Source organism: Emydura macquarii, unplaced genomic scaffold (genome assembly GCF_026122565.2).
Source record: "Emydura macquarii macquarii isolate MOO-44397 ecotype Brisbane River unplaced genomic scaffold, CSIRO-AGI_Emac_v2 contig_1348, whole genome shotgun sequence".
NCBI lineage: Eukaryota > Metazoa > Chordata > Testudines > Chelidae > Emydura > Emydura macquarii.
In genome coordinates this window covers 3686883-3711665 of record NW_027131485.1, presented here as the reverse complement: position 1 = coordinate 3711665, position 24783 = coordinate 3686883, and the positions used below count along the sequence as shown (strand labels likewise).

General features: G+C 39.9%; 1 protein-coding gene across 3 annotated transcripts in view; it reads left to right on the top strand.

The window, feature by feature from the left end:
* The first annotated feature begins 2577 nt into the window (after positions 1–2577).
* FAM20C (FAM20C golgi associated secretory pathway kinase) overlaps positions 2578–24783 on the top strand; it is a 75843-nt gene continuing 53637 nt past the window's right edge. The window contains exons 1-4 of one of the 3 annotated variants that reach the window (XM_067550921.1): positions 2578–3173; positions 3680–4247; positions 6519–6697; positions 16895–16973. In XM_067550921.1, coding sequence (XP_067407022.1) covers positions 3691–4247; positions 6519–6697; positions 16895–16973 — 815 coding nt within the window. In that variant the 5' untranslated portion in view covers positions 2578–3173; positions 3680–3690. Of the gene's footprint in view, positions 4248–6518; positions 6698–16894; positions 16974–24783 lie in introns of all 3 variants that reach the window. The other 2 variants (XM_067550919.1, XM_067550922.1) reach the window with 2 other exon arrangements.

Here is a 24783-nt window from a genome sequence, read left to right as displayed (position 1 = left end):
TAGACTGAAATCAAAGGACCGCTGGAGACCTCAGTGTTCATTTAAAAAATTGAATCTAGCCCTTTCCCCTGTGGATTAAACCTCAAAATGGCAACTGATCTCTAGAAAACCTTGTCCGTTGAAGAGCAAAATACTCATGAAAAGGGATGAAGACTTGTGCAAAATGGGAGCCCAATGGAGTGTCTATGGCCTATGGGGCAGGTGAGCATTCTATCGCCAGTGGATTGTGGGGCCTGGAGGATATCAGGGTGATGAAGAATCTGGGGAGGAGGGAAATCTTCAGTCCCCACGATCCTCTGCATGGTTATACTTACAAGAAACACAAACCTTTGAAAGTATGGACATTCATATTTAGAGGTTGAGATAGCTCAATTACCCTAACTCTCCTGCCATCTCTCCCCTCCCCTGAACCTCTTTTGTTATGCCATGGGCTACAAATCACCATTTTGCCCATTTTGAAACATGATCTTCCTTTACGATCTGAGAGCGGTAGACTCCACAGCCATGTTTAAGAATATCATGGAAATAATGCGAGCCAGCTGTGTGGGGGAAGGAGCCTAAGGGAAGTGTGGGGAGCAGGGCAAGTGGAACTATGACTAGGCAGATCTTAAGGCAAATTCCTGCAGTTATAATCTGGACTCAGTTAATTAAGCCTCATTACAGCCCTGTGAGGTAGGTAAGTACTATTTCTCCCCATTTGATGGAGGGCTAAATGAAGCACTTAGAGGTGTAAGTGCTTTGCTCAGCATCGCTAATAGATCAGTGGCAGAGTACAGGAATTCCAGTTCTCACTGGGAATTTTGCCTGAAGAAGGACAGCAAGATTTGGCCCAGATCTCCTGTTCATCTCCTGGATCTCTTTGGATATCCTGTTCATATTGTGCGTGCAGTGTTAAACAAAACACACACAACATGGCTTTACATATTATTCTTTACAAGCTGATGATGCCCAATGCACAACGAGTTCAATAAGCCATTTGTATGTTATTACAGTCCAGATTTACTGTACGACGTATCTACCCTTGAGCCCATTTTGTAGAAACGTGGTGGATTGTCTACCAAAGATCATGTTCCAAGCTTCACACACCGAGTGAGAAATTGCCAAGGTGCAGATTAGTACATGGGAGCACAGCATTAAAAATGTGTCTAGGCAAACGATGCTTCCAATTATGCCAGGTGATCCATGAGGATGGACCACTGCAACCCACACCAAGCTCCACTAAAGTCAATAGGGGTTTTGGGGAGCCCAAAGGCACACCTGCATTGAACAACTGTCAAGTTCAGGGCCTACGTAGCCTTATACTTTTCAGGGTCATTTACCATCTTTGCAAACAAAGGCTCCCAGTGCAGCAATGTTGTAAGAGCAGAGGCATATGTTTAATGCACACGCACAGCGCAAGGAACTGTAATATATCCTGATGTCTTAACAGTCCTATAATGAGAGTTCAGTGTGTGACATCATAATGTCAAAATAAGTAAACAGATTACAGGTTTTATGTGTTCCTGTGTAAATACAGCAAGTGGTGGATATAAGTATTTTAGCTTATTACTACTATTCATTACTTTTCAGTATCACAAGGAGCCGTCAACCAATATCAAGGCCCTGTTATGCAACACCTAGTAAGAGACAGCCCCTACCCCAAAGACAAGACAAAGGGAGTAGGATTATCCCCACTTTACAGATGGAAAACTGAGGCAAAGAGAGATTAAAGAACCAGATCGTCCAAGGTATTTAGGTACCTCTTTCCTAATTTCAATGGGCTCTTGGTGCCAAATACTTTGGAGGATCTGGACCAAAGGGACTTGTCCAAGGACGCGCATGAAATCTGTGGCAGAGCCATGAACTGAACCCAATCTTCCAAGTCTCAATCCAGTGCCGTAACCAATATCCTTCCCCTCTAATTTATATTATGAAAAACTCTTGGTCAGCTTTCAGAATCTCTCCAGGACAGGGGACAAAATTGGTAGCCTAATCTCCTTTTCCATTAGACTATGTGATGATCAAGAGGCAGCCTGTGCAGCTGATGTAACCAGAGGGCTAGATTATTACACTGCAGCACCTTTAAAGATTGTTACAGTCCAGAGGACCCAGATTCAGAATAAAGATTATTCATAGGTTTCTTAGGAAGAGCAGAAGCAGAGCTTTACATTTTGGCCTTGTTACAGAGGGGAGGGAAAGAAGTAGATTTGCTTTAGAAAATGCTCTCTCCACTCCAGACAATGACATAGCAGAATTCATGTTCCTGAGTCTAGGCAGCCAGACTGTACTAATACTTTGCAATGCTATTAGCATAGATTTCCCCCTCCTCCTCCCCCCAACCTTTGAGAAACAGACGCCCTCTCCTTGCCCCAGTTGGAGTTGCAGTAGAATTGGGGGGGGGGGGAAGAGAGAAAGAAAGAAAGAAAGAAAAGCTTGTGGTTGAGGTTTTCCTGTTACTATCATTGTAACGTTTATTTAGCCAATCTCTTAACTATGACGTCTGGATTCATGGCTTGCTCATAATATTTAACACACCCACTGAAGGCTGGAGCTGCAACGCTACTAGTCCAACCAGTCTAAAGCAGTCAGTGTAGCTGAAAGGGGTTTTCACTCTGCACCTGCCAAAGATCTCTCTCTAGCTCTCTTCATTTTCTCTCTCTCTCCCTCTGCCTCTCCCTTTCTTCCTTTCTCTCTCTCTTTCTCTCAAGGCAGATCCGCATGACCCAGCAAAGATCAAAGCCTTCGCCTCCCTCGCTAAGAAGAACCGCTACTGATTTATGTTAGTTTCTTTCCTCTCACCTTTCTTCTTTTTTTGTGCCATATTTAAGCTTTCCGTTGCAGTAGTGCCATCAGACAGTTTTGCAGCCAAAAACAAAACACACACACACACACCCGGAACCCCAGTTTGGATCCAGCAACCACACTGATTTGATCCTAGCTGAACGTAGCAGTCTCTCCCCAGCACTGGGATGCGATGGATGAAGAATCGGGAAACAGCCTGAGAAAATCATTTTCCAGCCAATGTTTTTAAACAGTCTCGCAGAGGAGAGAGAGAGAGAGAGAGCAAGAGAGAGAGTGTGTGTGTCCCACTGCTGCATCACTGGTCAACTTCAAAGGATGGAGAGCAGCGTTTCCAGCGCATCTAAATATTATGGATGATTTTTGCTTCTCCTGAAAGCCTTTTCTTTGAGCAGGTTTTATTATTATTATTATTCCCCCCTTAATATCTTTTTTTTTTTTCCCCCTGACCTAATCAGAGCTTCAGATGTGGCTGTCTCTTCAATAATCCCTCTTCTTTCTCGCTGTGACCTCTGTCATAAAAAAAAAAAAAAGGGGGAAGAAAAGAAAAATGGGACAGACGGGTTTATCCATTGTACTGCTGTTGGCTTTAGTTTCCTGCTGATTTTCAAGACTTGATTCCGTGCTTTTGTTTTTTGTTTGTTTGTTTTTTTTTCTGCTTAAGCACTGGATGAGCCTCGGAAACAGAGAAGCCAGGACCTACCACGTTTAGAATATTTATTCCTAACCGTCTATGGAAATAACTTTATCCACTCGATCGGGTTTTGGCGTGTGCTCAGATCAAAAAAAAAAAAAAAAAGAAACACAAATCTATGCCAGCTTTTTCTGTGAAAGAGCTCCTTTAAATATTTAAATCCCCCCCCCCTCCTCCCTTTCATCGCTCCCCCTTATAATTTATTAGTACCCCTGGCGATGAAGATGATGCTGGTCCGAAAATTCCGGGTGCTGATCCTGATGGTGTTTCTGATCGCCTGCACGATGCACATCATGATCGATCTGTTACCAAAGCTGGAGAAGCGAGCGGCCAGGACGGAGGGCAAGGCGGGCTGCTCGTGTTCTCACCCGGCGAGCGAGGAGGCGCAGGGCTGGGGGAAGCAGAGAACTAAGAGCGGCTCGGAAGCCGGCTGGCCTAACAAGCACACGCTGCGGATCCTGCAGGATTTCAGCAGCGACCCCGGCTCCAACCTCAGCTCGCACTCGCTGGAGAAAATCAGCGGCACCTCGGAGAAAGCCGAAGCTTTCAAGAGACTGGAGCAAAATGGCCTGAGCCGGGATCCGGCTCACAAGCAGCTGATCCGAGATGGGAGTATAAACACGCCGCCCTTGGGGAAGGGGTACTCCAAACTGGCGGCTCTCTTCCAGCAGCCGCTCTACAAAATCGCCAGCCCGGCCCTGGCCGAGGAGGATGTCTTGTTTAACGTCAACAGCGATATCCGATTTAACCCGAAAGCGGCCGAGAACCAGGACTGGTGAGTAAACGCTGGGCTGGGGCACTGGAATCCGGAGTTGTTCCCCAGCGCCTCTTACAGCGAGCAAAAGGGAGCAGGCGCCAGCCCCCCCAGGCTGGTAACAGCTAGGCTACATCTCAGCTGTATATGCGGCGCTTGGGAGCATGCTGTTCTCTCCCTGGCCCAGATTCTGGGTTACGTTCATGGGGCATTAGACTGGGGCTGTGTCGGGGCGCTGAGAGGTAAATTTCTCACTTTGCTCAGAGTAAAGCTATTGATTCACTAGCCCCCCGGGTGGCAAGCGGATCCGTGCGCCTCTTTTGACAGTGAATTTTAAAAAATAATGCAGTTTGAAGGAAACAGAGTCACTGCTTCTGGCAAACAGGGTTTGAGATGGCGATGCAGTTAACTTAGGTTTCGGTGTTCAAAAAGAAATTACAACTCTAACCTGGATGCAAAATTATAAGCGACAAAAGCAGCTGCTGTGTAGTAGCTGAATGTATGTTAAGACTACTGAGTTGTTTTTTTTTAAAGACCACATTTATTACATATAATTTAAGAAGCACTGTTGTTTCTTATTAAAAACCTGAGAAAGGTTAAAATATCATAAGTAGAAAACAGGGACTATTTGCAGTGTTATGTTGTAGGGTTCAAAATATGGGAAAGCTGGAAATAAAACTAATATTTGTTTTGTGTCTGTAAAGAAATATAGCTTCTAACATGTCCTTCGCAAGGCTGGAATAACAACTATTTCAGATGAAATGAAAACTTCAACGATATAATTCAGGTGTCCCAAAGGGGATAAGAAAATAAGAGGTTTAAGTTAGACTTGTTATCTTTCCCCAAAACCATCAAAAATAAAGAACACAAGATAAAGCAGTAAAATATTAACTTCTTTCTGAAGTAGACAGATTGATTTCAAAGGTCATAAAACTATCCACAATATACAGCTATAGATAGGATTTCAACCTTCAGGATCTGATTTTTGACACAACATTTTCTGCTCTGAATTATTTTTTGACATTCTAAAGCCCAGTGCTTCTGTCTAACTTGTAATGCATTTGGTTTCATCTATAAATTGTCTGCCTCATTGATATATAAGAAATGCTTAGGAAGTTGAATGGCTGAAAAATCAAAAGGCTTGTCTCTAATACAACAGCACCCTCTTTCAAACACAGTGACACTGTAATGTTTAAACAGCTTCATTGTGCCTTGCAAAAGCTCTGTCAAGCAGTGGAGCAACCAGCATGGATTTGAATCTTGAACAATATAGTGTAAAGGTTTTCATTTTCATCCTCAAGTTTATGTGAATCACAAAGGACCTCTATGTATCATAATTAAACTTAAAGCGCACTAGCTTTCCAATTTCTCTGGAAAATCTCTATCACCAACATATGACAATAATGTATGGAGTATACTCTAGAGATGGCTAAAGGTACAATTAACTCCTGCAACCAAGGCATGTGATGGCAATGTGATCTCCAATATAACTGCTTGCTTTGCGTGTTTCTACTAGTTATTGCTCCCAAAACTTAAATAATTAAAATCAAATTTAGCAGATAACATTAATAAAATTCTTTGCTATAACAATACCTTAAAACTAAGCAAGCTTCTTTACAGACAGGGGAAACAGAATTTGCATTTAGGAAGTAGTCAAAAGTCATTTCACTTCCTTTGATCCCCTAGGAATAATAAAATAAAAAGGGAATATGAGGTACAGTGTCTGAATGTAACATTGAAATAGTCAAATAATTTGCAGGATATGTTCATTGTTAAATAAAGATTTGGGATTTCATTTATATTTTTGTCTCAAACTTGTTCAAATTGTTTTCAGCAACTCTACAATAAACAAAAACAACACGGTGGTTTGGGGTTTTTTTACATTGTACCCTGTACTAAAAAATAAACTATACTGCAGCTACTTCAAATTCAACCCCACTCTGTTGGAGCTTTAGAACAGTGATTTTATTATTTTATAAGGGTCTGATCCAATGTCCATTGAAGTCAATGGGAGCTTTGCCATGGGCTTTAATGGTCTTTGGATCAAGCCCTAATCATTTAGATCACAACTCTACTACCATTGAGGTCAATGGCAAAGCTTCCATTGGTTCACTGGAAGTAGGAGCAGGTCATTAATCTGCATCAAGGACAAATTGAAACCTCTCTCTTACATCTGCACTGTTTGCTTTTCACATCATTGCCTTCTAGCCCTCTTTTAATAAGCTGGGTTTTTTTGAGAACAGGCAGATCAAAAATAATAATACTTCTCTCTCTCTACATTTTTTGTGGTAGGCAAAACGAAGGTAATGAAGATGAAGAATTTTTACCCACTGGAGAAACAGCTGTAGATTCCTACCCAAACTGGTTAAAATTCCACATTGGTATTAATCGATACGAGTTGTATTCCAGACACAATCCTGCAGTTGAGGCTTTGCTAGAAGACCTGGTCTCCCAGAAGATAACCAGTGTTGGTACGTTGAGATACATATATTTTATTTTCAAAACCATTTATTTTTTCAAGATCTCATGACTGGTTTAATATTAATGAGTATTTTGCATGATTTATATTTGGTGTTCCTAAACCATTGCTTCTTGGCCACAATAAAGTCTGCACTTCTTTTCCGTGTTATATATAAAAGAGGCCTTATAAAGAGATCTTGCTGGTTCTATGTTCCCTGAATATTTGAGATGCTATTCCGATTGCTGTGTACCCTAGCAAGATTCTAGGTGCAGAGCATATTGGGCCAGATTCATCCCTGAGGTAAACCTATTGACTTCTGAGGGCTTACAGTTACCACAAGGCTGAATATTGCTCATTAAACTGTAAAACACAAGTTGAATTTTTCAAAAGTCTGATTTTTTTCATTCACATTTTCTGAACAAAGAGTTTGGTGTTTAAAAAAAGTCCTGAGGAAAGAAAAATGAAGAGCAACATCTTCACCTGCAGAAGGGGTTTAAAGAATGAAGCAACACAGTGCAGCGTCTCCATAGATGTTGCCAAACTGTATTGTGCTTCCAGTACTGCTGTAGCTTTAAGTCCAGAGCTGCAGTGTTTGTACACCCAGTTCTACCACTGATTTCAAAGAGATTGAAACAAGCATCAGGATAGCAAGATGGGGTCTGTAGATCACCTCTGTTTATTCAGTTTATAAATCCATGATTGAGATGATACTAGGATGACCATTCCATGCATTTAATGGTCTGCAACACATGGAAATATTTGCTATGGAGCTGATTAAGAATAGTTTTAGGTGCTTTTGAATGTGGGTTTATAGTTACCAAAAATAAATCAAAACAGGGTCCTGGCATCCTAAACCAGCTAATGTAATTTTATTCTAGTGCTTGCCAACATAAAAAAGGCACATAAAAATTAGGCAACTTATACTTAATACCAGCTTCCTAAGTATGCTTCAACTTTTCACAATGATGAAATAGTAGGAGTTCTCTACTGATGATAATCTGTACCTCCACTACTTGGATTAGGTCATTGGGTTTTGACCCTGCAACCTTATTCAGTAAAAACCTCCATTGGCTTTAATGGGAATTTTACCCAGATAAATCTGCATCAGTGGGCCTAATGGTTACATTTTCCATCACATGAACCATAGTTTTCTCCGAACAGTACTAGGATTAAATGGGATTCTTGATCAGAAAGGATGGATTGATTTAGCTAGTCAAGACAGCAGGAGCCTGGTATGGGGAACCCTGTGTAGATGAAATTCAACCCTGTGCAGAGAGACACAACAAGGCTTTAAGTGGAATTTAAATGGTGCTTAGGCTTTGCACTCTGTTTACAGGGGAATTTCACCCAAAGAGAGCAATTTTCAAATCATGTTGCCTTAGCAGGATGTCCAGATCCAATGTACTGAATGATCAAATCAACAGATTCATAAATAAATGTCAGTTGTATGAGCCCGTGTGCTGTTTTTCTGCTCCATCTTTGGATTGAGATGCTTTATTAAGGAGCCCAGATTTGGGAATAATGCCATATATCTGCCCTCTTTAGATAGCATCTAACGTAATAGGAATAGCAGTCACTATCTTTAGACAATACCGGATGCTCGTCATCTTCCTGCAGTCTAGGCCTTGGGATAACAAAGATATCTTACAATCAGTGAAACAAGTTGTAGGTAATTTTCACTACCTTGTCTTTGTGGGAATGATAGTCCCCTTACCTGACCTACTCACGATGTACAGAATCTTCATCTTGCAATTGGAGAGTGGGAACAGCTCCTTACTATACTTATGTTACAAGTACTTCTCACTTGTCCATCAGAGAAAGAGATGTAAGCTGTGCCAGTTCCTACCCCTAGTCCCACACCCTGGAGAATGGTGGTATCACTTCTGTGATCTATCATTTTGCACAGCTTCTGGGCAACAATTTTGCTTAATCTCAGGTTCTTGAAGAGTTTGCATCTGAAACACTTGACTGGCCGCGTTTTGACTTACTGTAAGAGCATCATGCATCTCTCAAAATGCATTTGGACCATAGTGGCCACTGCTGAATAGCATAGCTTCAAAATTTACTGAACTATATTTTTTTCTCCAAGATCTAAATCCTGTATATGTTGCTTATGCAGAAGAAAACCATGGCTTGTAGTATGCTCAGCTGTGAACATAATGTAATGCTTATCAAATAGATGATGTAATAAAATCTTTATCAATTTATCATAAAAAATGTGCTGGCTAGCGGGTGAAGGAAGGAGAATCAGAAATAATGTGGTTTATTTCTGTCCCAGTCATTGATTCGCTTTGTGATCTTGGGCATGCTGCTTAATCTTTCCTGCCTCAGTTTACCTATGATTACGAGTGAAAAATCCCAGCCCCAATGAAGCCAATGGAAGTTTTGCCAATGACTTTACTGGGGCCTTGATTTCACCCTGTATGTTTTACAGATGTCTTACAATGATTTAATTTATTAAAGGTTTGCTAGGGCTTTGAGATTCTCAGAGGAAAAGTGCTACAGATGCACAAAACCATATTTATTATGTTTTTAAATACATATTATGTATTTCCTATGGGATATTCTGTTACATGTTTGTACAGTGTTTTGCATGATGGGGTTGGGGCCTCAAGATGCTACAGCAATAAAATTCTAAATCGGAGTAATTTACACCAATGATACCTTTCTATTTAGATATCCAAAAATAGTAAACAATACATCTCATTGGACAATGTTCCTTAAACAAAGAAGTGCAGATTCTGTTTGAAAAGATAGGTAATGATCAGTTCCTAGAAATGAATTCAAACTAGCCCTTTAAAGCGAGCTTATAAAAATCAGAGGGCCTGATCCTGGCTACATTGGGAAGCTTGCCTGTATAAAGATGGGAAGATCTGGCCCAAACCACTGGCAACACAAGCCATGTTTGTTCCTCTGTGAACAGGGCTATAGAAAGGTTTGAAGAAAGAAAGAACCTGATTTTATATTATTAATATTTGTATTGTATAGTGTGGCATGTTTTGTTTTACACTAAACATTCTTAGGGCTTATTTATTATTATATGAACACCAGCCCATTTTTCACTTTTAGTGCATAGGCGCAATAGGGATTCCAAAGCTTTTAAATGGATGAATGAAGTCTGACATGTTAAAGGACACACTGATGATCACTACATTGTCCTCACATGATCCTGCATATTTTCCAAGTTAATTAGAATGGTTCCTTTGGTGTTTGTTTTTGAAAGGCAGCTATGAAAATGACTACCAGGTTAAAAGTGTAAAACAAATTGAAATCTTCATACTGCCTGAAAATCATCATTTTCTTTTGACACTAAGTGCAATTAAATATATAGAATCATAGAAAATAGATGGAAGAGACCTATATCCAGTCCTTTTAGTGCAAGGTATCTTGTCACAGCAAGTTTTCTAATATTTTGATATGTTATGTATAGGTTTTAACAGGCTTATGTGGTTTTGATATGCAGGTTTTGATACTGTTTGCAACCTGAACTTCAGCTAAAAAGCCTTCTTAGCCAAATCAGGTTTCTCTGCTTAATTTTTATTATTAATTGGCAAATGTCATGTCCAAATAGACTGCTCAGGATAAATCAAAACTGCTTGCAGATTCTGTAACCTATACAGCTACCTTAAAATGAAAATGGTGACAGAAGCAATTACTTCTTAGTTCACAAGAGCAGAGAGCATCAAGGTGACATTTCCTTGAGGTTAAAGTTTAAATGGAACAAATCCATTGATGAGGGCACTATGGAAAATGGAATATGAACATTACATCTAGTTCCCACAGTGACACCCTGAGGTGGCCTTGAAAAGGACAGGGTTAAAAGTAGCTTTAAACCAGGTACGTGTTCAAAGCTCTGCATATCAATATGTGTTTGCTATTTATTCTGTTCAGTGTAAAGGGTCCAATCCTGTTCTCATTTAATTCAATGCAAAACTTCTAATGACTTAAAAGGAAGTAGGACTGGAGCCTAAATATTACATCAGCGAGCTTACTGCAACATAGCTGTACTGATGTAGCTGCGCCGCTGTGAGATCTCTTGTGTAGCCGCCCTGTGCCGACAGGAGAGAGCTCTCCCACTGACCTCAATGAGCGGCTTTTCCCACCGACATAGTGCTGGGTACACTGCCACTTATGCTGGCACTTTGTGTGTTTTTTTCACCCTTCCTGAGCAACAGGTTTTGCCAACGTAAGCGGTAGCATAGACAGGGTTAGATACATCAATTCCATAAATGTGGGCCTGCTCCTGCTCCTATTAAAGTCAACAGGAGTTTTGCCACTGGCTTGCATGTGAGCAGAACAGGCTTCTGTGGTTTGGGTTTTTTTTTTCTAATTCCCTGGTTGAAAGACCTTGGGAACATTACATGATTCAATTCATTTCTAAAGTTTATGCATTCCATTTGTGCAGGCAATAATTAGAAAGCTAGAGCACAAAATTACTGATGTGGTAGATAAATGGTACAATTAACGAAGGTAGACACTGGCTAAACAGTAAAATAAAAGACAATCCTCTGAATGCTGAACCTAGATCCTGGTTCTCAATAAAATGATAAATATCTCATCAAAAGACAAGGAAAAAATGTGTGAAAAACATGATGAAATGTAGCACCACTGATTTACTTTATAAGAAAACAATGAATCTGCCAAGAATCAGCAGATTGATTAAATTTACAGCCTTGAATTGGGCGGAGGGGAGGCCTTAAAAATGTACAACAAAGACTTTGGATGTTTTAACAGATGTTTCCACCTTTGAAAACTGCTTTTATCATCTTGAAGGCCTTTAAAAACGAGTTAGGAGCAGTGGCTGAGCAAGGAAAATTTAAGAAGTGATTGGGACTTGAATTTGTTTTGAAATTTGTTCCTTATAAGAGCTTGTATGGAAACAAGAATCTAGGCTGTGCAGGGTTGGAATCTAGATCTGGATGTGAACTTTCCCTGATTCAGATATTTTCACACCCCAAGTTTTAGCTCAGTCCCTTCTCTCTCAAATATCAGCAGCGCATAAGTACGTGTGAGACTCTATGTCAGACACTGTCAAAAGGAAGGAAGTTCAGACTGAATGCTAACACTCTGTCCTTTATCTCTTCCTGTTGGTGTTGCAAAAGATTATGGGGAATATTTTAACTTGACAGTCAGGGCCATGGAGATGTCACTCCCATTGTTAATAATAATGATTATTATTATTTAAAACAACACCAGTAGTGCACATTTTACAAAGACAAGTGCCCCAACAGAAGAACTTACAATCTAAATGGACTGGAAGGATGAGGGCTGGGATGCAACAAAATCTAGGAAATGACATACTAGGTCACACCAGTGGTTCATCCAATCCAATGTCCTGTCTCGGACAGCAGTCAGTAGAAGATGCTTTAAAGGATGGTGCAAGAAACCTCATAATGGACAGTTATAAAAATATGACTGAGCAATGATGGTGACGTACATCCCATACGTTCCATGGAGGGTTTCACTGTTTTAAAACTTCACAGAGGGGAGGTGTGCAGAGGGTTTGCAGAAACATGGACATGTGTTTTCAGGGGAACTAGGAGGGCGAGAAGTTGGAGGCATAACTGACGAGGGACCCCAGGGACACATGGGAGAAGGACCACAGGTGAGCATAGGAGAAGATCATTGCACGCTTAATCCAAAGCCCATCAGAAGCAATAGAAAGATGCTCATAGACGTCAATTACCTTTGGACCTGGCCTGCAATCCCCAAAAGCCACTAGTAAAGTTAACCTCGCAGAGGATTTGTTCCAAAGCCTATTCAAATTTAGAGAGCTTTGGTTCAGGCCCTAAAACTCTTGCAATACCTTAGATGGAAGGAGATGTTAAGGCTGGAGTATATTAGCCTTTAGCATTCAATTTCTTGCTTTGACCATTTGAATTGCCTAAAGATTAAAAGTAATATTTGTTTTGGAATTTCCTTTTAACACTAAATAAACATATCTAAGAAGTGCTGGACAAGAGTTGACTCAAGACTTGTTCTTTAGTGTCAGTGAGTTTCTAAGAACTTCTCCGGAGTTGCTCATAGTCTGTAACATAAAGGCATATTCAGGGACTTTTTAAAATGTGGGTTATGACCCTGATTGGAGGACACCTTTGGAGTCAGAACAGCTTTATATTTTGAGGCCTTCTTAGAAATGTCTTAGCATGCTGATCATAGATGTGCCAGGCTGTAATGGCTTAGTGTCATTATGTATCTTCTCTGAATACTGTATGTTCTAATCCTGTGCATTATAACTCCTTATGAAATTTTTATTTGGGTAGCAGCTGAAGTCTCAAGGGCATTTTCAAACAAGCAAACAAGGCTTTAAAACATGACTGGACTCTTATTCTTTGGCATGGTATAAACAGAAACATGTTTGAACTCAGACATAAATGGAAAGTGGAATTTTCCTTGTCTGATTCATATATGTCAGAAAATGCAAAGAAGACAGCAAATAGGCTTGATGTTAAAAGGAGGAGAAAAACATCTAGGCCTAATGTTCAGACAGGGCGTCCATGCATTTGTGAGCCCTGCTTTAGATTTGCACTGCCGCATATGCAAGTCAGGATTTTTGCATGCACCGAATTCCAGAGTTAAGCACAAGTGCTGGTGTCTGTGGGTTCAAGACCTTAGATTGAAAGCGCACTGGATTCAGACCGTACCTTTACTCATCCGTGATGTGACATGCACAGCTATGGCACTGTATAATTAACGTTAATGATCCTCACCTTCGGCACCTGTGTGTATAGACTTTGGGTTAAACCTGTGGGGAGCCATAGTAAAGGAGAGTGTGGAGCTGCGTAGCTCCTGCTGGAGTTCCTAGGCAGATTGTTCCCCAGCACGGTACCATTCCTCCAGAAGCAAAAGGGGTGTGTAGCTTCTGTGCCACCCTACATTGCATTACACTGCTGCCTGTTGCTGGGAGGCTTGAAGTCCTACAGCTAACCCCAACAGTGGCACAAAACTCCAGCAGTCCTTGTGCTCAGGATGCCTACTGCAACCAGTTCAGTTTGTACGGGCAATAATCTCTGGGTAAGCATGACAAGGCCAAAAGGATCCTTTAATCTTCTCACTTTACTCCCTCATACAAAGGATGGACTGGTCCTTTCTGTCAAGAAATCAGGCCTCAGATGTGTAACGAATCCGAGCAATTTTTCATGAACCTTTCATAAGGTTTTCCCCTTTCTTGTGGCCAAAGTCAATGTCAGCTGAGGTTGTTAGCCAAATAATCTGTTGTGCTGCTTTAACATGCTCTACATCCTAGTAAACTTAGAGTATTCCAAGCTGTGTGCTTAGAAACTGGTGTGAGGGAACCCCCTCTTTTCCCTCCATCTCCATACTTTTTTGATCTTGAACAATCTCCCCTTCCCAATCAATATAGGCTTTCCCAATACCGTGGCTACATAGCTCTCAATGGAATTAATGGTTGTTTCCCCCTCCATTTGGTCCAGGTCATGCCAGGTTTAGAACTCTGCATTTTTGTAAAATGGGAGTATTCTGTTGAAATGGTGCAAAATCAGTTTTATGTGGGTGGGGGGAGATGAAACTAGACCCGGCTTTTCAAACACTGACTCTGCTTTGGGCATAACATTCCCATATTGTATCTGATGCCTTTTCCACAGGCTCTTTGGGCTGGGGACTTTTTGTGTGTGTAACATTCAATCAATTAAATTTTTTTTTTTTTAAATGAAGTGTGAAACAAATGCTGTTTATTTGCAAATACATAGTTATTTGCAAATAAGCAGTATATAGTTATACATACCATCAACTTATAAATAGAACTCCTCATTCAAGTCAACAGGGAGTTTTGCTTAATAACTGATGGCTCGACACTGCTCTTGGAATAAAAGTCTAACTCCTACAGTAACTAGTTTGGACAAAATTCTTACGGATTGTCGTAGAAGTGGAGAGTAAACAGGACTGCAGGAATTGGCTCCATATTTGCATGTTTAGCAACTGAATGAAAAAAGATCTATTTTGGAAACTTTAGAAACAAGGGACCACCTCCTCATTGGTGTAAATCAGTGCAATTTTGCCAATGGTAAGGGAGCCACACTGATTTATAGCAACTGAGGATCTAATCTTAAGGATGCAATACTGATCTCTGTTACTCAAAGCATCACTATTGATCTCAATGGAGACATTCTGGATTTAAACTGATGTAAGTGACAATAGAACTTGACCAATGAGAGTCAAAACCTTGGCCCCATTCTATGTCCATTACACTCTTCTGGCAGTGAAATGTGATGAAAAGCTTGCTTAAACAGCCATCTGGGGATTTCTAGTTTCTAGGTGAATTCCTGGGTGTTGTAAATGTGGGCTAGTTAATTATACACCACCTGCTCTTGACCACTCAGTGTAGATGACAATCTAGGGGTATAGCAAAACTGTTACAAGAGCTACAGTGATTCTGAAATGTTCCTGACAGCACATATTACAGCAGGCCTGAGGTTGCTCTAATTTATGCAGGGGGCTGAACTGGCCCTAGTTGCCTCCAGGATTCAGGGTATCTGTGTGTGGAAAGCCACTTATACCTCCTCCTCCCCTTCCCTTCAGGTGTAACTGAGGATCTGGCCCACTTAGTGCAGCAGAGTGAGGCTAATATATAAAAAACATATGTTTCTGGTATACCTGTTCAGTGAAAGTTATTTAATGCCCTTTAATTTCTAATTATGTATTTGTTCCATTGGGATAGCAAGGTAATGCAATAGAAGGCAGGGGTCAGCAAAATAGCAATGCAGGAGGGATTTTCTTCCAGAAGAAGAGTAATTAAACTGACCAGATTTGCATAGCATTTTGTTGCAAAAATATACGGATTACAAGCTCTGAAAGAGAGCTGGTGACCTATCAGTACTAAGGCACAGAGAGGGGTAATTAATAGGATGTATAGCTAATGGTATTGTTTAGGGAAAGCAAATGTATACTTTAGACTGGTCGAATAAGGACAGTTCTAGGGCCAAATTTATTTAAAAAATAACATGTCATTTTACGTAGTTCTTAGATTTATATCTTTTTGTCTGATTTCTAAAGAAGGGGATTATCTGATCATTCAACGGAAGCATTAAAAAGGACTAAATTGCACCCACTGAGAAGACTGACATGACCATCATTGCACAATGCAGAAGTGAATTAAAGAGCTTGGGTGTGTGTCATTTCATTTATTCAAAGTGTTTTTGGCTGGCAGACGAGAGCAGATGGTCTGCTGAAGCGTATATTTACCTCCCTTGACTAACCATATCATCAGATAAGATGCACTCTTTGAGAACTCTTCTATTCATGTACAATGCTGTTTTTTAAGTGACATGTTTTTTTCCACTTAAACCAAAAAAGTATCAGTCCAGGTTTAAAAACACCATCATCTGACTGTTAAAATAACATTGTACAAATGGTGCAGTTTGCTAGGAATAAATGTCAGTTTTAGAGTAATTCACCATCAGCTGGTATTTTGAGAGTCAAGCAAAAATGGTCTGCAAAGTACTACTCAGTCTTTACTACTCAGTCCTTACTCAAAACTCCATTGAAGTCACCTCTTGCTTATATACATATCAACTAATGCAGGGTCTGAGCCAAAGCACACTGAAGTCATTGGATAGGCTTTGGATCTTGCTCACAGAAAATATAAAAGACATATACATATTGCTCAGGAATAATAAATACTTAAACTAATCACAGCATAGTTTAGGAGTTGCAATTGTATCTGTTCATGCCTTTAATTAAAAACCGGCTGCTACTCACCTATTTGTACAGCCGAGGTTCTGGTATTCTCCAAAACACACCCAATCTCTTCTTCTGTCATGCACTCTTCTCATGGCAGCAAGACCAAAGAACCTAGGGAGTGGGGTAAGTGAGCATTTACAGGACCTGTACCTGTACATGCTCACCATTCAGAACTCCCACTGGAGCCGATGATGTTTCTATGCTTATAGGATTGGGTCAGTAGCAGAAAAGCTGATGCAGGATTCCCTTTCTACTCCTGTCCAGTCAGCTTGAGCAGCTACTCTAGACTTCACTTCCCCTACTCATTCACTAATTAATTCTTCATCCCTATTTAGGAATGCCCTATAAACATGTAGGTGGGTGCTCAAACATCACAATGATGAGTGCAATATAAAATCTTAGATAGAGAAAGATAGAGATAGATGTGCTATTTCAGTTTGACGGCTGACTGTAAGTAGATATTGTACATTGTGATTTTAAATTGTTTTTATTTTCCCCTCCCTCACAGCAATGAAATCAGGAGGCACCCAGCTAAAACTGATCATGACATTCCAAAATTATGGACAAGCATTGTTTAAACCAATGAAGTAAGTAAGAAATGTTTCGGTACATTTTAAAGCTGAATTACACAGCGTTGACATATTACCTTCTTGACAACTGTTAAAAGATCACTCATAACGGCTTCTAAGTTTGTGGTACTTAATTATCTAAGCTTCCCCCTGAATGTAAATTGTAGGCATGTTAAGAGGAAGAGACATGTTAAGGCAAGAGGAGTTTCAGTTCTTAATGTGGGTTTACAAAGAGTTTCAGTTCTTACATCTCTTACAATGGGATTTGGATTAGATCCTTAGATGACACCAGATATATTGTGGTTTTATAAGAAATGGCATGCACACTGTTCTCTGTGAATTCTTCCACTCACAAAAAATAGAGAATGTGCTCAAAGTTCCTTTCTTATATGGATCTTTATTAAAAGAATCTTGTACCAATAATTTGCATTTTGTGTTGAATCCCTTGTTTTGGAAATGTTACCAGACAAGAATGTGAGTTCTGGCCAAGTTTTCAGAATAGATTTATTAGAGAAGAAGATATTAATAGTCTTTGTTTGATGCATTATAATTTTATCCCTTGATTTATTGCTGTTTGTATTAGAGGTGCACTGTACTGTCTCTTAGCTAAGACTGTATTGTCGCTATGAAAATGAGTTTATTTGAGAAGATTATTTCAGGAAAATGAAGCAAGAATGAAGAGAAAAGACTTGGATGGAACAGGAATGATTTTGCTCTCACTTACACCAGTGTAAATAAGGATTAATTCCACCAAGGTTAGTGGAGTTACACAGGTTTAAAACTGATGTAAGTGAGCTCTGAATCAGGCCCTATATGTTTGTCCTATAATAATGAAAATCAATGTGTGCTTATTATACAGGGTTTAGTAAAACCACCCGAGGCTGCAGAATGTTTAATGAAGCTACTCACTCTCTGTGTCAGGGGTATCACTGGAATAATGAACTCATTTCCTTTCTTTGTTCCCCCTATAAGGAAGTTCAGTTATTTCCTTTAAGATGGTCTGTAAAGGAATAAAGCAGCACAGAATAAGTGGTTTTGGGTTTGTATTTGTTTTGTTTTCTACATGCAGACAGAAAGGATGGTTCAGTGGGTAGGAGGTAGCTTGATACCTAGATTCAATTCCCTGTTCTGCTACATACTTCCTGTGTGACCTTCGGCATGCCAGTTAATATTTCTGTGCCTCTATTCCCCATCTGTAACATGGGGATATAATAAAGGGAAGTACCTTACCTGACAGGGATATTGTGAATAAATGCAAGAGAGACTGTGAAATGCTCAGATACTACACTAACAGGGGCCAGGTAAGTGCCTAAGGTAGATCAGGGTTTATATGGGCTTCAGAAGGAAAAGGTAACTGAGTTTCCTTCACATCAACCCATTGGGGGAGCCCTCCTTGTTCAACATGTCCTGAGATCTGTGAGGAAATCCCATGGATCTTTGAGCATCCACAGAATCCCAAGGTTTTTGTGCAAAGGCCACGGACCTCACATTACTCCCTAATTCCTCCTGTTCAGCCTGGCTTCCTCTGGACTCATGTTCTTATTGGTTCCCCCTGTGGGCCTGGGAGGCTCAGATCTCTGAGAGGAAACCTATGAAAGATCATGCGGACAAGTCTGAAGGGAGATGGTGCCTAAATGGACCATCCCCAAACCACTAGAACCATAAAAGCAACGTGCACAGCATTGGTTTGGATGATACCACTGAGACTCAACTCCCCCCGTTCCCCTGCACATTTTATCTGACACATTTTATCACTATTCCAAATCATTTCTGACCCTCCATGGGAAATTTCTGAGAACCTGATAGGGCCTACCTGTCTTTAATTATTAGGTAAAAGAGTGATGGCCTGGGTGGCTTTCCAAAATGTACAAGATTCCTCTTGTCTCCATTTACTTAGAGGCAGATATTTTAAATCATTATCATTGCTGTGACATTGTAATTCTGAGAATTCTAATGAAGTTAAATCAAAAGTTTACCATGTGTACCGCTTTATATACACCACTGGCAAGATGATGGATGACAATGGATGTATAGCCAGTTTCCTATACAGAAGCAATTACCACCTGCCACTAGGACAAGAGGAGAAAATGACTATGTCTTAATCACCTCTTCAGCTTGATTTTGAGGGTGTTAAAAACTATTTTATAACTGATTTTGCATTAAATACATGTTTAGAAAACAAACCGCTGAACACTCCACAACTGTGTTCCCAAACACTGCATCTTAGAGTAGCAACACTGCTATACTTCAGATGATCACTGCAGAATACTTTCCTAAGGACATTAGTACGTGTTTGTTTTCATTATTAACAGGGAACCAGATCCTAAGCTGGTGCAAATCCATGTCGCTCTATTGAGTTCAATGGGATAGTATCCGTTTCCCCCAGTTTAGGATCTGTTTCCTGTGAATTGTTTGGTGAGATATGCAGAGTGATTTCTTTCCCTGGAGCTGAACATCCTAAACCTGTAAAAATACAAGCTGTTAAAACTACAGGACTTCCCATGGCAGAGAAGCAGAAAGGAGCCTTCTCTAGATTTAGGCTGCTTCCTCTTTTGAGATATCACTTTTGGTTCAGGCTTTATGTAGCCGCCCACGCCTGACGCCTTCCCAGGCAGGGGGATCATATGACAATGAGACTCGTGTGGATAATGTCAAAAGACGTCCTACATGTTCTCAGGGTATCTTCAGAGCTAATGCAATGTACAGGTTCCTCGCTACCTTAGTCACAGCCAGGGAAGACCTTTAAAGGAATCTTGTGGACCATAAAACATCTCCCTGGCTCTCGGCTCTGGGATCAGCAAGTTGAAGAGGCTCTCATTTTGACATTCAGGAAAGTCACAGGCATCGTGGGCCCCTGCACACTTCCTCTGTGATTGTGATACCAGCCCCATGACTGCACTTCACTGATCAACAAGTAGGAGGAGTACACACTACCCAAGAAGTCTAGTAGGTCAACCAGGACCATTTCCTCTTTTGTTTCTGAAGATGTGTACAATAGTTATTTCAGCCTTTGGGAAATCCCATGAGATGCACATTCCCAGCTGCCGAGATGGAACACAGGAAGCACTAGTGATGTGTTTGTCTTCCTTTGAGTGGATATGCCTTTCCCTGTGAACAACCGTGCTTCTAGCCCAGTCTGAATAGCAGTTAAATAATGTAGCAATTCTTGCCTGTGAATAAATACTATGGCCTCCACTCAGCTGTCAAATAAAGGGGTGCATTCAATGAGAGCTGCAGCTCTGTATATGAACTGAGCTACTCTTTAACATACCAGAGGGCGTTGGAGCCAGCAGGATATTGAGCTTGATTCCCAAAGAAAATTCATGATCAAAAGTGTCCCAATCTGTCTACGTTTCTAGTTGGTTTAAAACAAAATCCCTTATTTCTGCAGGGCTCAGATTCAGGTAGTGTGTGATGGTACAGCCCCCTGTCTGCACTTGACTTCATATGTAATATCGGTGAATCCTTCTTGATACACATAGATGTGCTCAGTATTCTTCAGAGTTGAAATTGTATTGGTGCATATGGGATGGAATAAGAAAAACATGCCAACTCTTTACTAATGCAGACAGATATCTATTAACTAAATGGATATTCCATAGCACTTCAGAGATGGTTTCTGCAGCAGCGTTACAGTGAAATGTATTCTCTGGCAAGTTGTTCTAACTCCTGGAGAACTCATGAGCAGGTCATGGTTAGTTTGCATTTCAGAACTGCAGAATTCTTTGTTTATTAAATCTATAAAGCGAGCCAGCTCATGAAAGAATCCTTCAGCACAGCCAGTATTTGGAAATGGAGAAACCAGAATCTCTTCTTGGTGTCCCCCGTTCTAAGTGTTTGACATTGCCTCACAAATCTTGTACCATTGGGTCATTTATTCAGGTAAGCAGAACAAAATTCAGGAAAGAGGAGTTTAATGGCCAAGAGAATGTTACTGTGATAAATAAAGCCTGCTCATCTACAATTATTTTATTTATTTGGAGCTCTGCATCTCCCTCTGTGAAATAATTGCCCATAAAGGGTTACAAGGTGAGCCAATTCTTTTAATAAATCCCATGGCCCCATGTAAATTCCAAAGCTAATTCCAAAGGAATCATGAATCACAACGCTTGTTAAAACTTTAGGGAAGTTGGAATGTATTTGCAATGGGTCTAACAGTTAATATGTAACTTTGTTCAGTCTATTACAACTCTGTTGTGCCATATTATTATCACCATCACGAAACCCCCAAACTGCACCAACCCTAATGCTAGTTCCTGTTACTATATTAGCTTTGTAGAGCATAACAAAATTTATTGAGATGCCCAACAATGTCTCATGTCAAGACTTATTCAGATGGAGAGAGAGTTATCATAAATTTAAAAGGCTATTGGCTTATCTGACTAAAAATACCCTATTTTTTTATATTTTTGTTTATTTTCTCTTTGCTGTTAGTAACTGAAAGAGTGAAATAGCTGGCTTAGCAAAAAAAGCAAAAAGTTTTTTCTCGTGGAGGCTTCTTTTTTTTTAAGGGTGAAATCCTGCTTCATCGAAGCCAATGGTAAAATTCCCAGATAGAACTGAACATAAAATATCTTTTCTATAGTTTTTTTGGAGCCACCCTATAGAATTTAATAGAGATTTATCTCTCTCCTATACAATTTTACAGGCTGTTTCTAAAATACCCATACAAAGGGCACCATTCTCTATGAAATCTATGAGTTTTGAATACTGTCTGTAGAACCCTATTTGTTTCATCCACAGAAATGCACTTGAAATCAGTGAAGTCACTCTGGATTTAAACTAGGATGAAACCAGAATCCTATTCCAGATTTACAGTGATGTAAGGGAGGCTAAAATCAAGCCTTATATGCTTTCTGTACATCTTTTTCTTATAGTGCATTATTTTTTGTAAGTACCAATACAGGATAAATAAAAGATGCATCATTATAGTCATTTATAAAAGATTGTAGCTAATCAATGTCCACTACTCCCATTTTTTTCAGATGCAAGAATTTTATTATTTTTAATTATTTACTTATTCCAATTTAACATCTTAAAAATAGCAATCCTGGAGTCTAAGGATTTGTCTTTACTGGAAAAATGTGTCATGTTAGAGACCTGTCAAGTAACATATTTTAACTAGCACTTTAGTTAACATTGTGCATTTTCTCATCTTAGACAAGCTCTAAGTATTCTTACAACCATTAAAGAAACTATTCCTAACAACAGGTGAAATAAAATGACGGAAGTTCCCAAATAATGAAAAAATAGTCAGTCAAAAAACGTAAAATAAAATAAATACACTCCTATCTCGTATTCTTTAAAAGCCCTATTTCTCATACCTCCTCTAATTCCTTTCAAAGAGCAGGGCTTTGCATCCTGGTCTGAAGATCACTAAATTTGGGCTATTTCAGACCAAGATACTAGGGAAGTGAATATCTTTGTTTTAGTTGGCAAAGGACAGCTATTTTACTAGTTTTTAAATTGCATACTTTTAGAAATAAACAATTTGCAACAGTCTTTAATTTTCTCTTTGATTTGCCCTTTGAGAGTGCTATACAAATACTGCATTTTATTATAGTAGCATTATATAGTACATAAAACCACCCTAATAAAAACAACTGTTAATTGCTTTAATTTTCTTCAATTATGTCCAGTTTTTGAAGTTACAGTGTGACTACTTACCTGAGAAATGCAGCCTCTGGGCCTTATTATTTACACTGTTGTTACTCCATTAACTTCATTGGCACTACTTCTGATTTACACTGGCATAAGTGAACTTCAGAATCAGGGCCAATTATTTATATGTACCATATGATTGGTTTGCCTTCATACATTGCATACATTGCTGTTTTGAGGAAATACATTTTGCATACCTGTTGTGTCTCAGCTGACAGTCATCCAGTATAAACATACTGTTACAGGGGTATGCAGAAAGAGAAGGGGGGGAGCAGGAGCACATAGTTCAATCATAGTGCAATTTGTTCTAAGATTTTTAGAAATATCATTAGATATTTACTCCCATGTAAACATTTTCATAGTCAAAGTAACTTAGAGGACAATTATTCAGTCTGCTCATTTACTATTGTAGTATCATCAGAGTGTAATAGCAAGATACATCCATTCTTTCTGATAATCTCTAGAAAGGGTTTTCATTGTAATGTTCTCCTGTGAAGGAATGACATCGCAGTACAAATATTTTCCGTTATGAGTGGCAATCTTAGAAGAATTGTAGCACCTAGAAGTTCTAACTAAGATCAGAGTCGCATTGGTTAAGATCCACTTGGCAAGATCAGAACGGTGCCATTTCACTTGGCTGGTGTCTATGAAAAGGAAAACAGAGAACACCTTTTCCTGTCTCTCCACCGCTACAATATTGTGCCCAACCCATGCTGGCATTATTCAGAATTATCCCATGGGTCATTCCACCCGACTGTTGTAATAATAATTCAAGAAGTGTTTTTTCAACAAGTTGATTATTTTCTGTTAAACACTAGCAATTTCCTTTTCTTACATCTTGTTTCCTTCTGGCAATATTTCCTGTATAATCACCATGACTTGACAAAGATGGGTGTAATGGAAGATGGCATGAGGTAGCACTGAGAAGTTGGGGTTATGCATCTTTGCAACCTGTGCAGGTGGCTGGGGAATTAATAGACTGCAGAGTCAAGGCTGGAATGTGACTGTGTGATGAGTGTGCCTGCATACGAGTCCTTTGATTATTATGATTATTATTATTTATTCTTTGCATTATTATAGCACCTAGGAACACTAGTCATGGACCAGGATCCCTTGCATGTGAGTGGGCTGCTCTGTGGTTACAAATGTTTATGTCCCCATGATAAGCACTTCCTTTTCTTATTCTGCTTTTCTAACTCTTCCTTTTCTAACACTTCCTTTTCTAACTCTCTGCTCTCCAATTCCTAAGAATTTATAGGACTCATGATGACAATGTATATGGTCCCCAAGCCGATAGTCTCCTCCCACCCCTCATGGATATCGGTATCTTTCCAAAATGATCTGTCCTGAAATGGACCTCGTACAGTGGCTAAAACAAATCTCAGTTTCTCCTTAGCCTCTCCAGCAGGCTTGGAAAGATCTGTAATGGTCAATGGTCAAGGAACACTACTATAACATCTATTTCTTGCGCTTATCTAACTAAGGCATTGATACAGCACCAATCACTATAGTATTTAGGCACTGACAGTACCTGCCTGCCTTTTGGGTTGTAACTAAATGGGCAGCCTTGTTTTACACCAGTTCTAGCATGCCTTTGGCTTTGTCATTGATTAGCTCTCTCCATTTTAAGGGTGCAAAGAATCTAGTTAATTAGTCTTTGGGAATGAAGAGGTATTGGTGTTTGCTGCTTGCTTTGTTCACTGCTGAATGACAGTTTACTGTCAGGGATTAGATCCTTATTAACTAATTAGTGCCATATTGTTACTCCATGAAAGAAGAGTCTTAAATATTTCATTTCAAGCTAGCAAGTTCTACATATTAATAATATCTATCTCTTAGCGTTGACATCACACTTTACAGAGGAGGTAAGCATTATTATCCCCGTTTTACATATAGGGAGAAATGACTTGCCCAAGGTCACCCAGCAGGCCAGTGGCAGTGCTGGGAACAGAACACTGGTCTCCTGTCTTGTGTTCTATCTACTAGGCCACACTGTATCCACAGTTCATACTGATGTGGAGAAGCTTCACGGAGCAGAGCTTGCTGGTGCAGGTCCCCGTTGCTTGGGGTCTACAAAGCCACTATTCCTCTTCTTGCAGTAGAGCTGCATTGATTCTGCTGCATCTGATACCTTCCACTGCTGTGAAGGAAGGTGATGGGAGTTGTG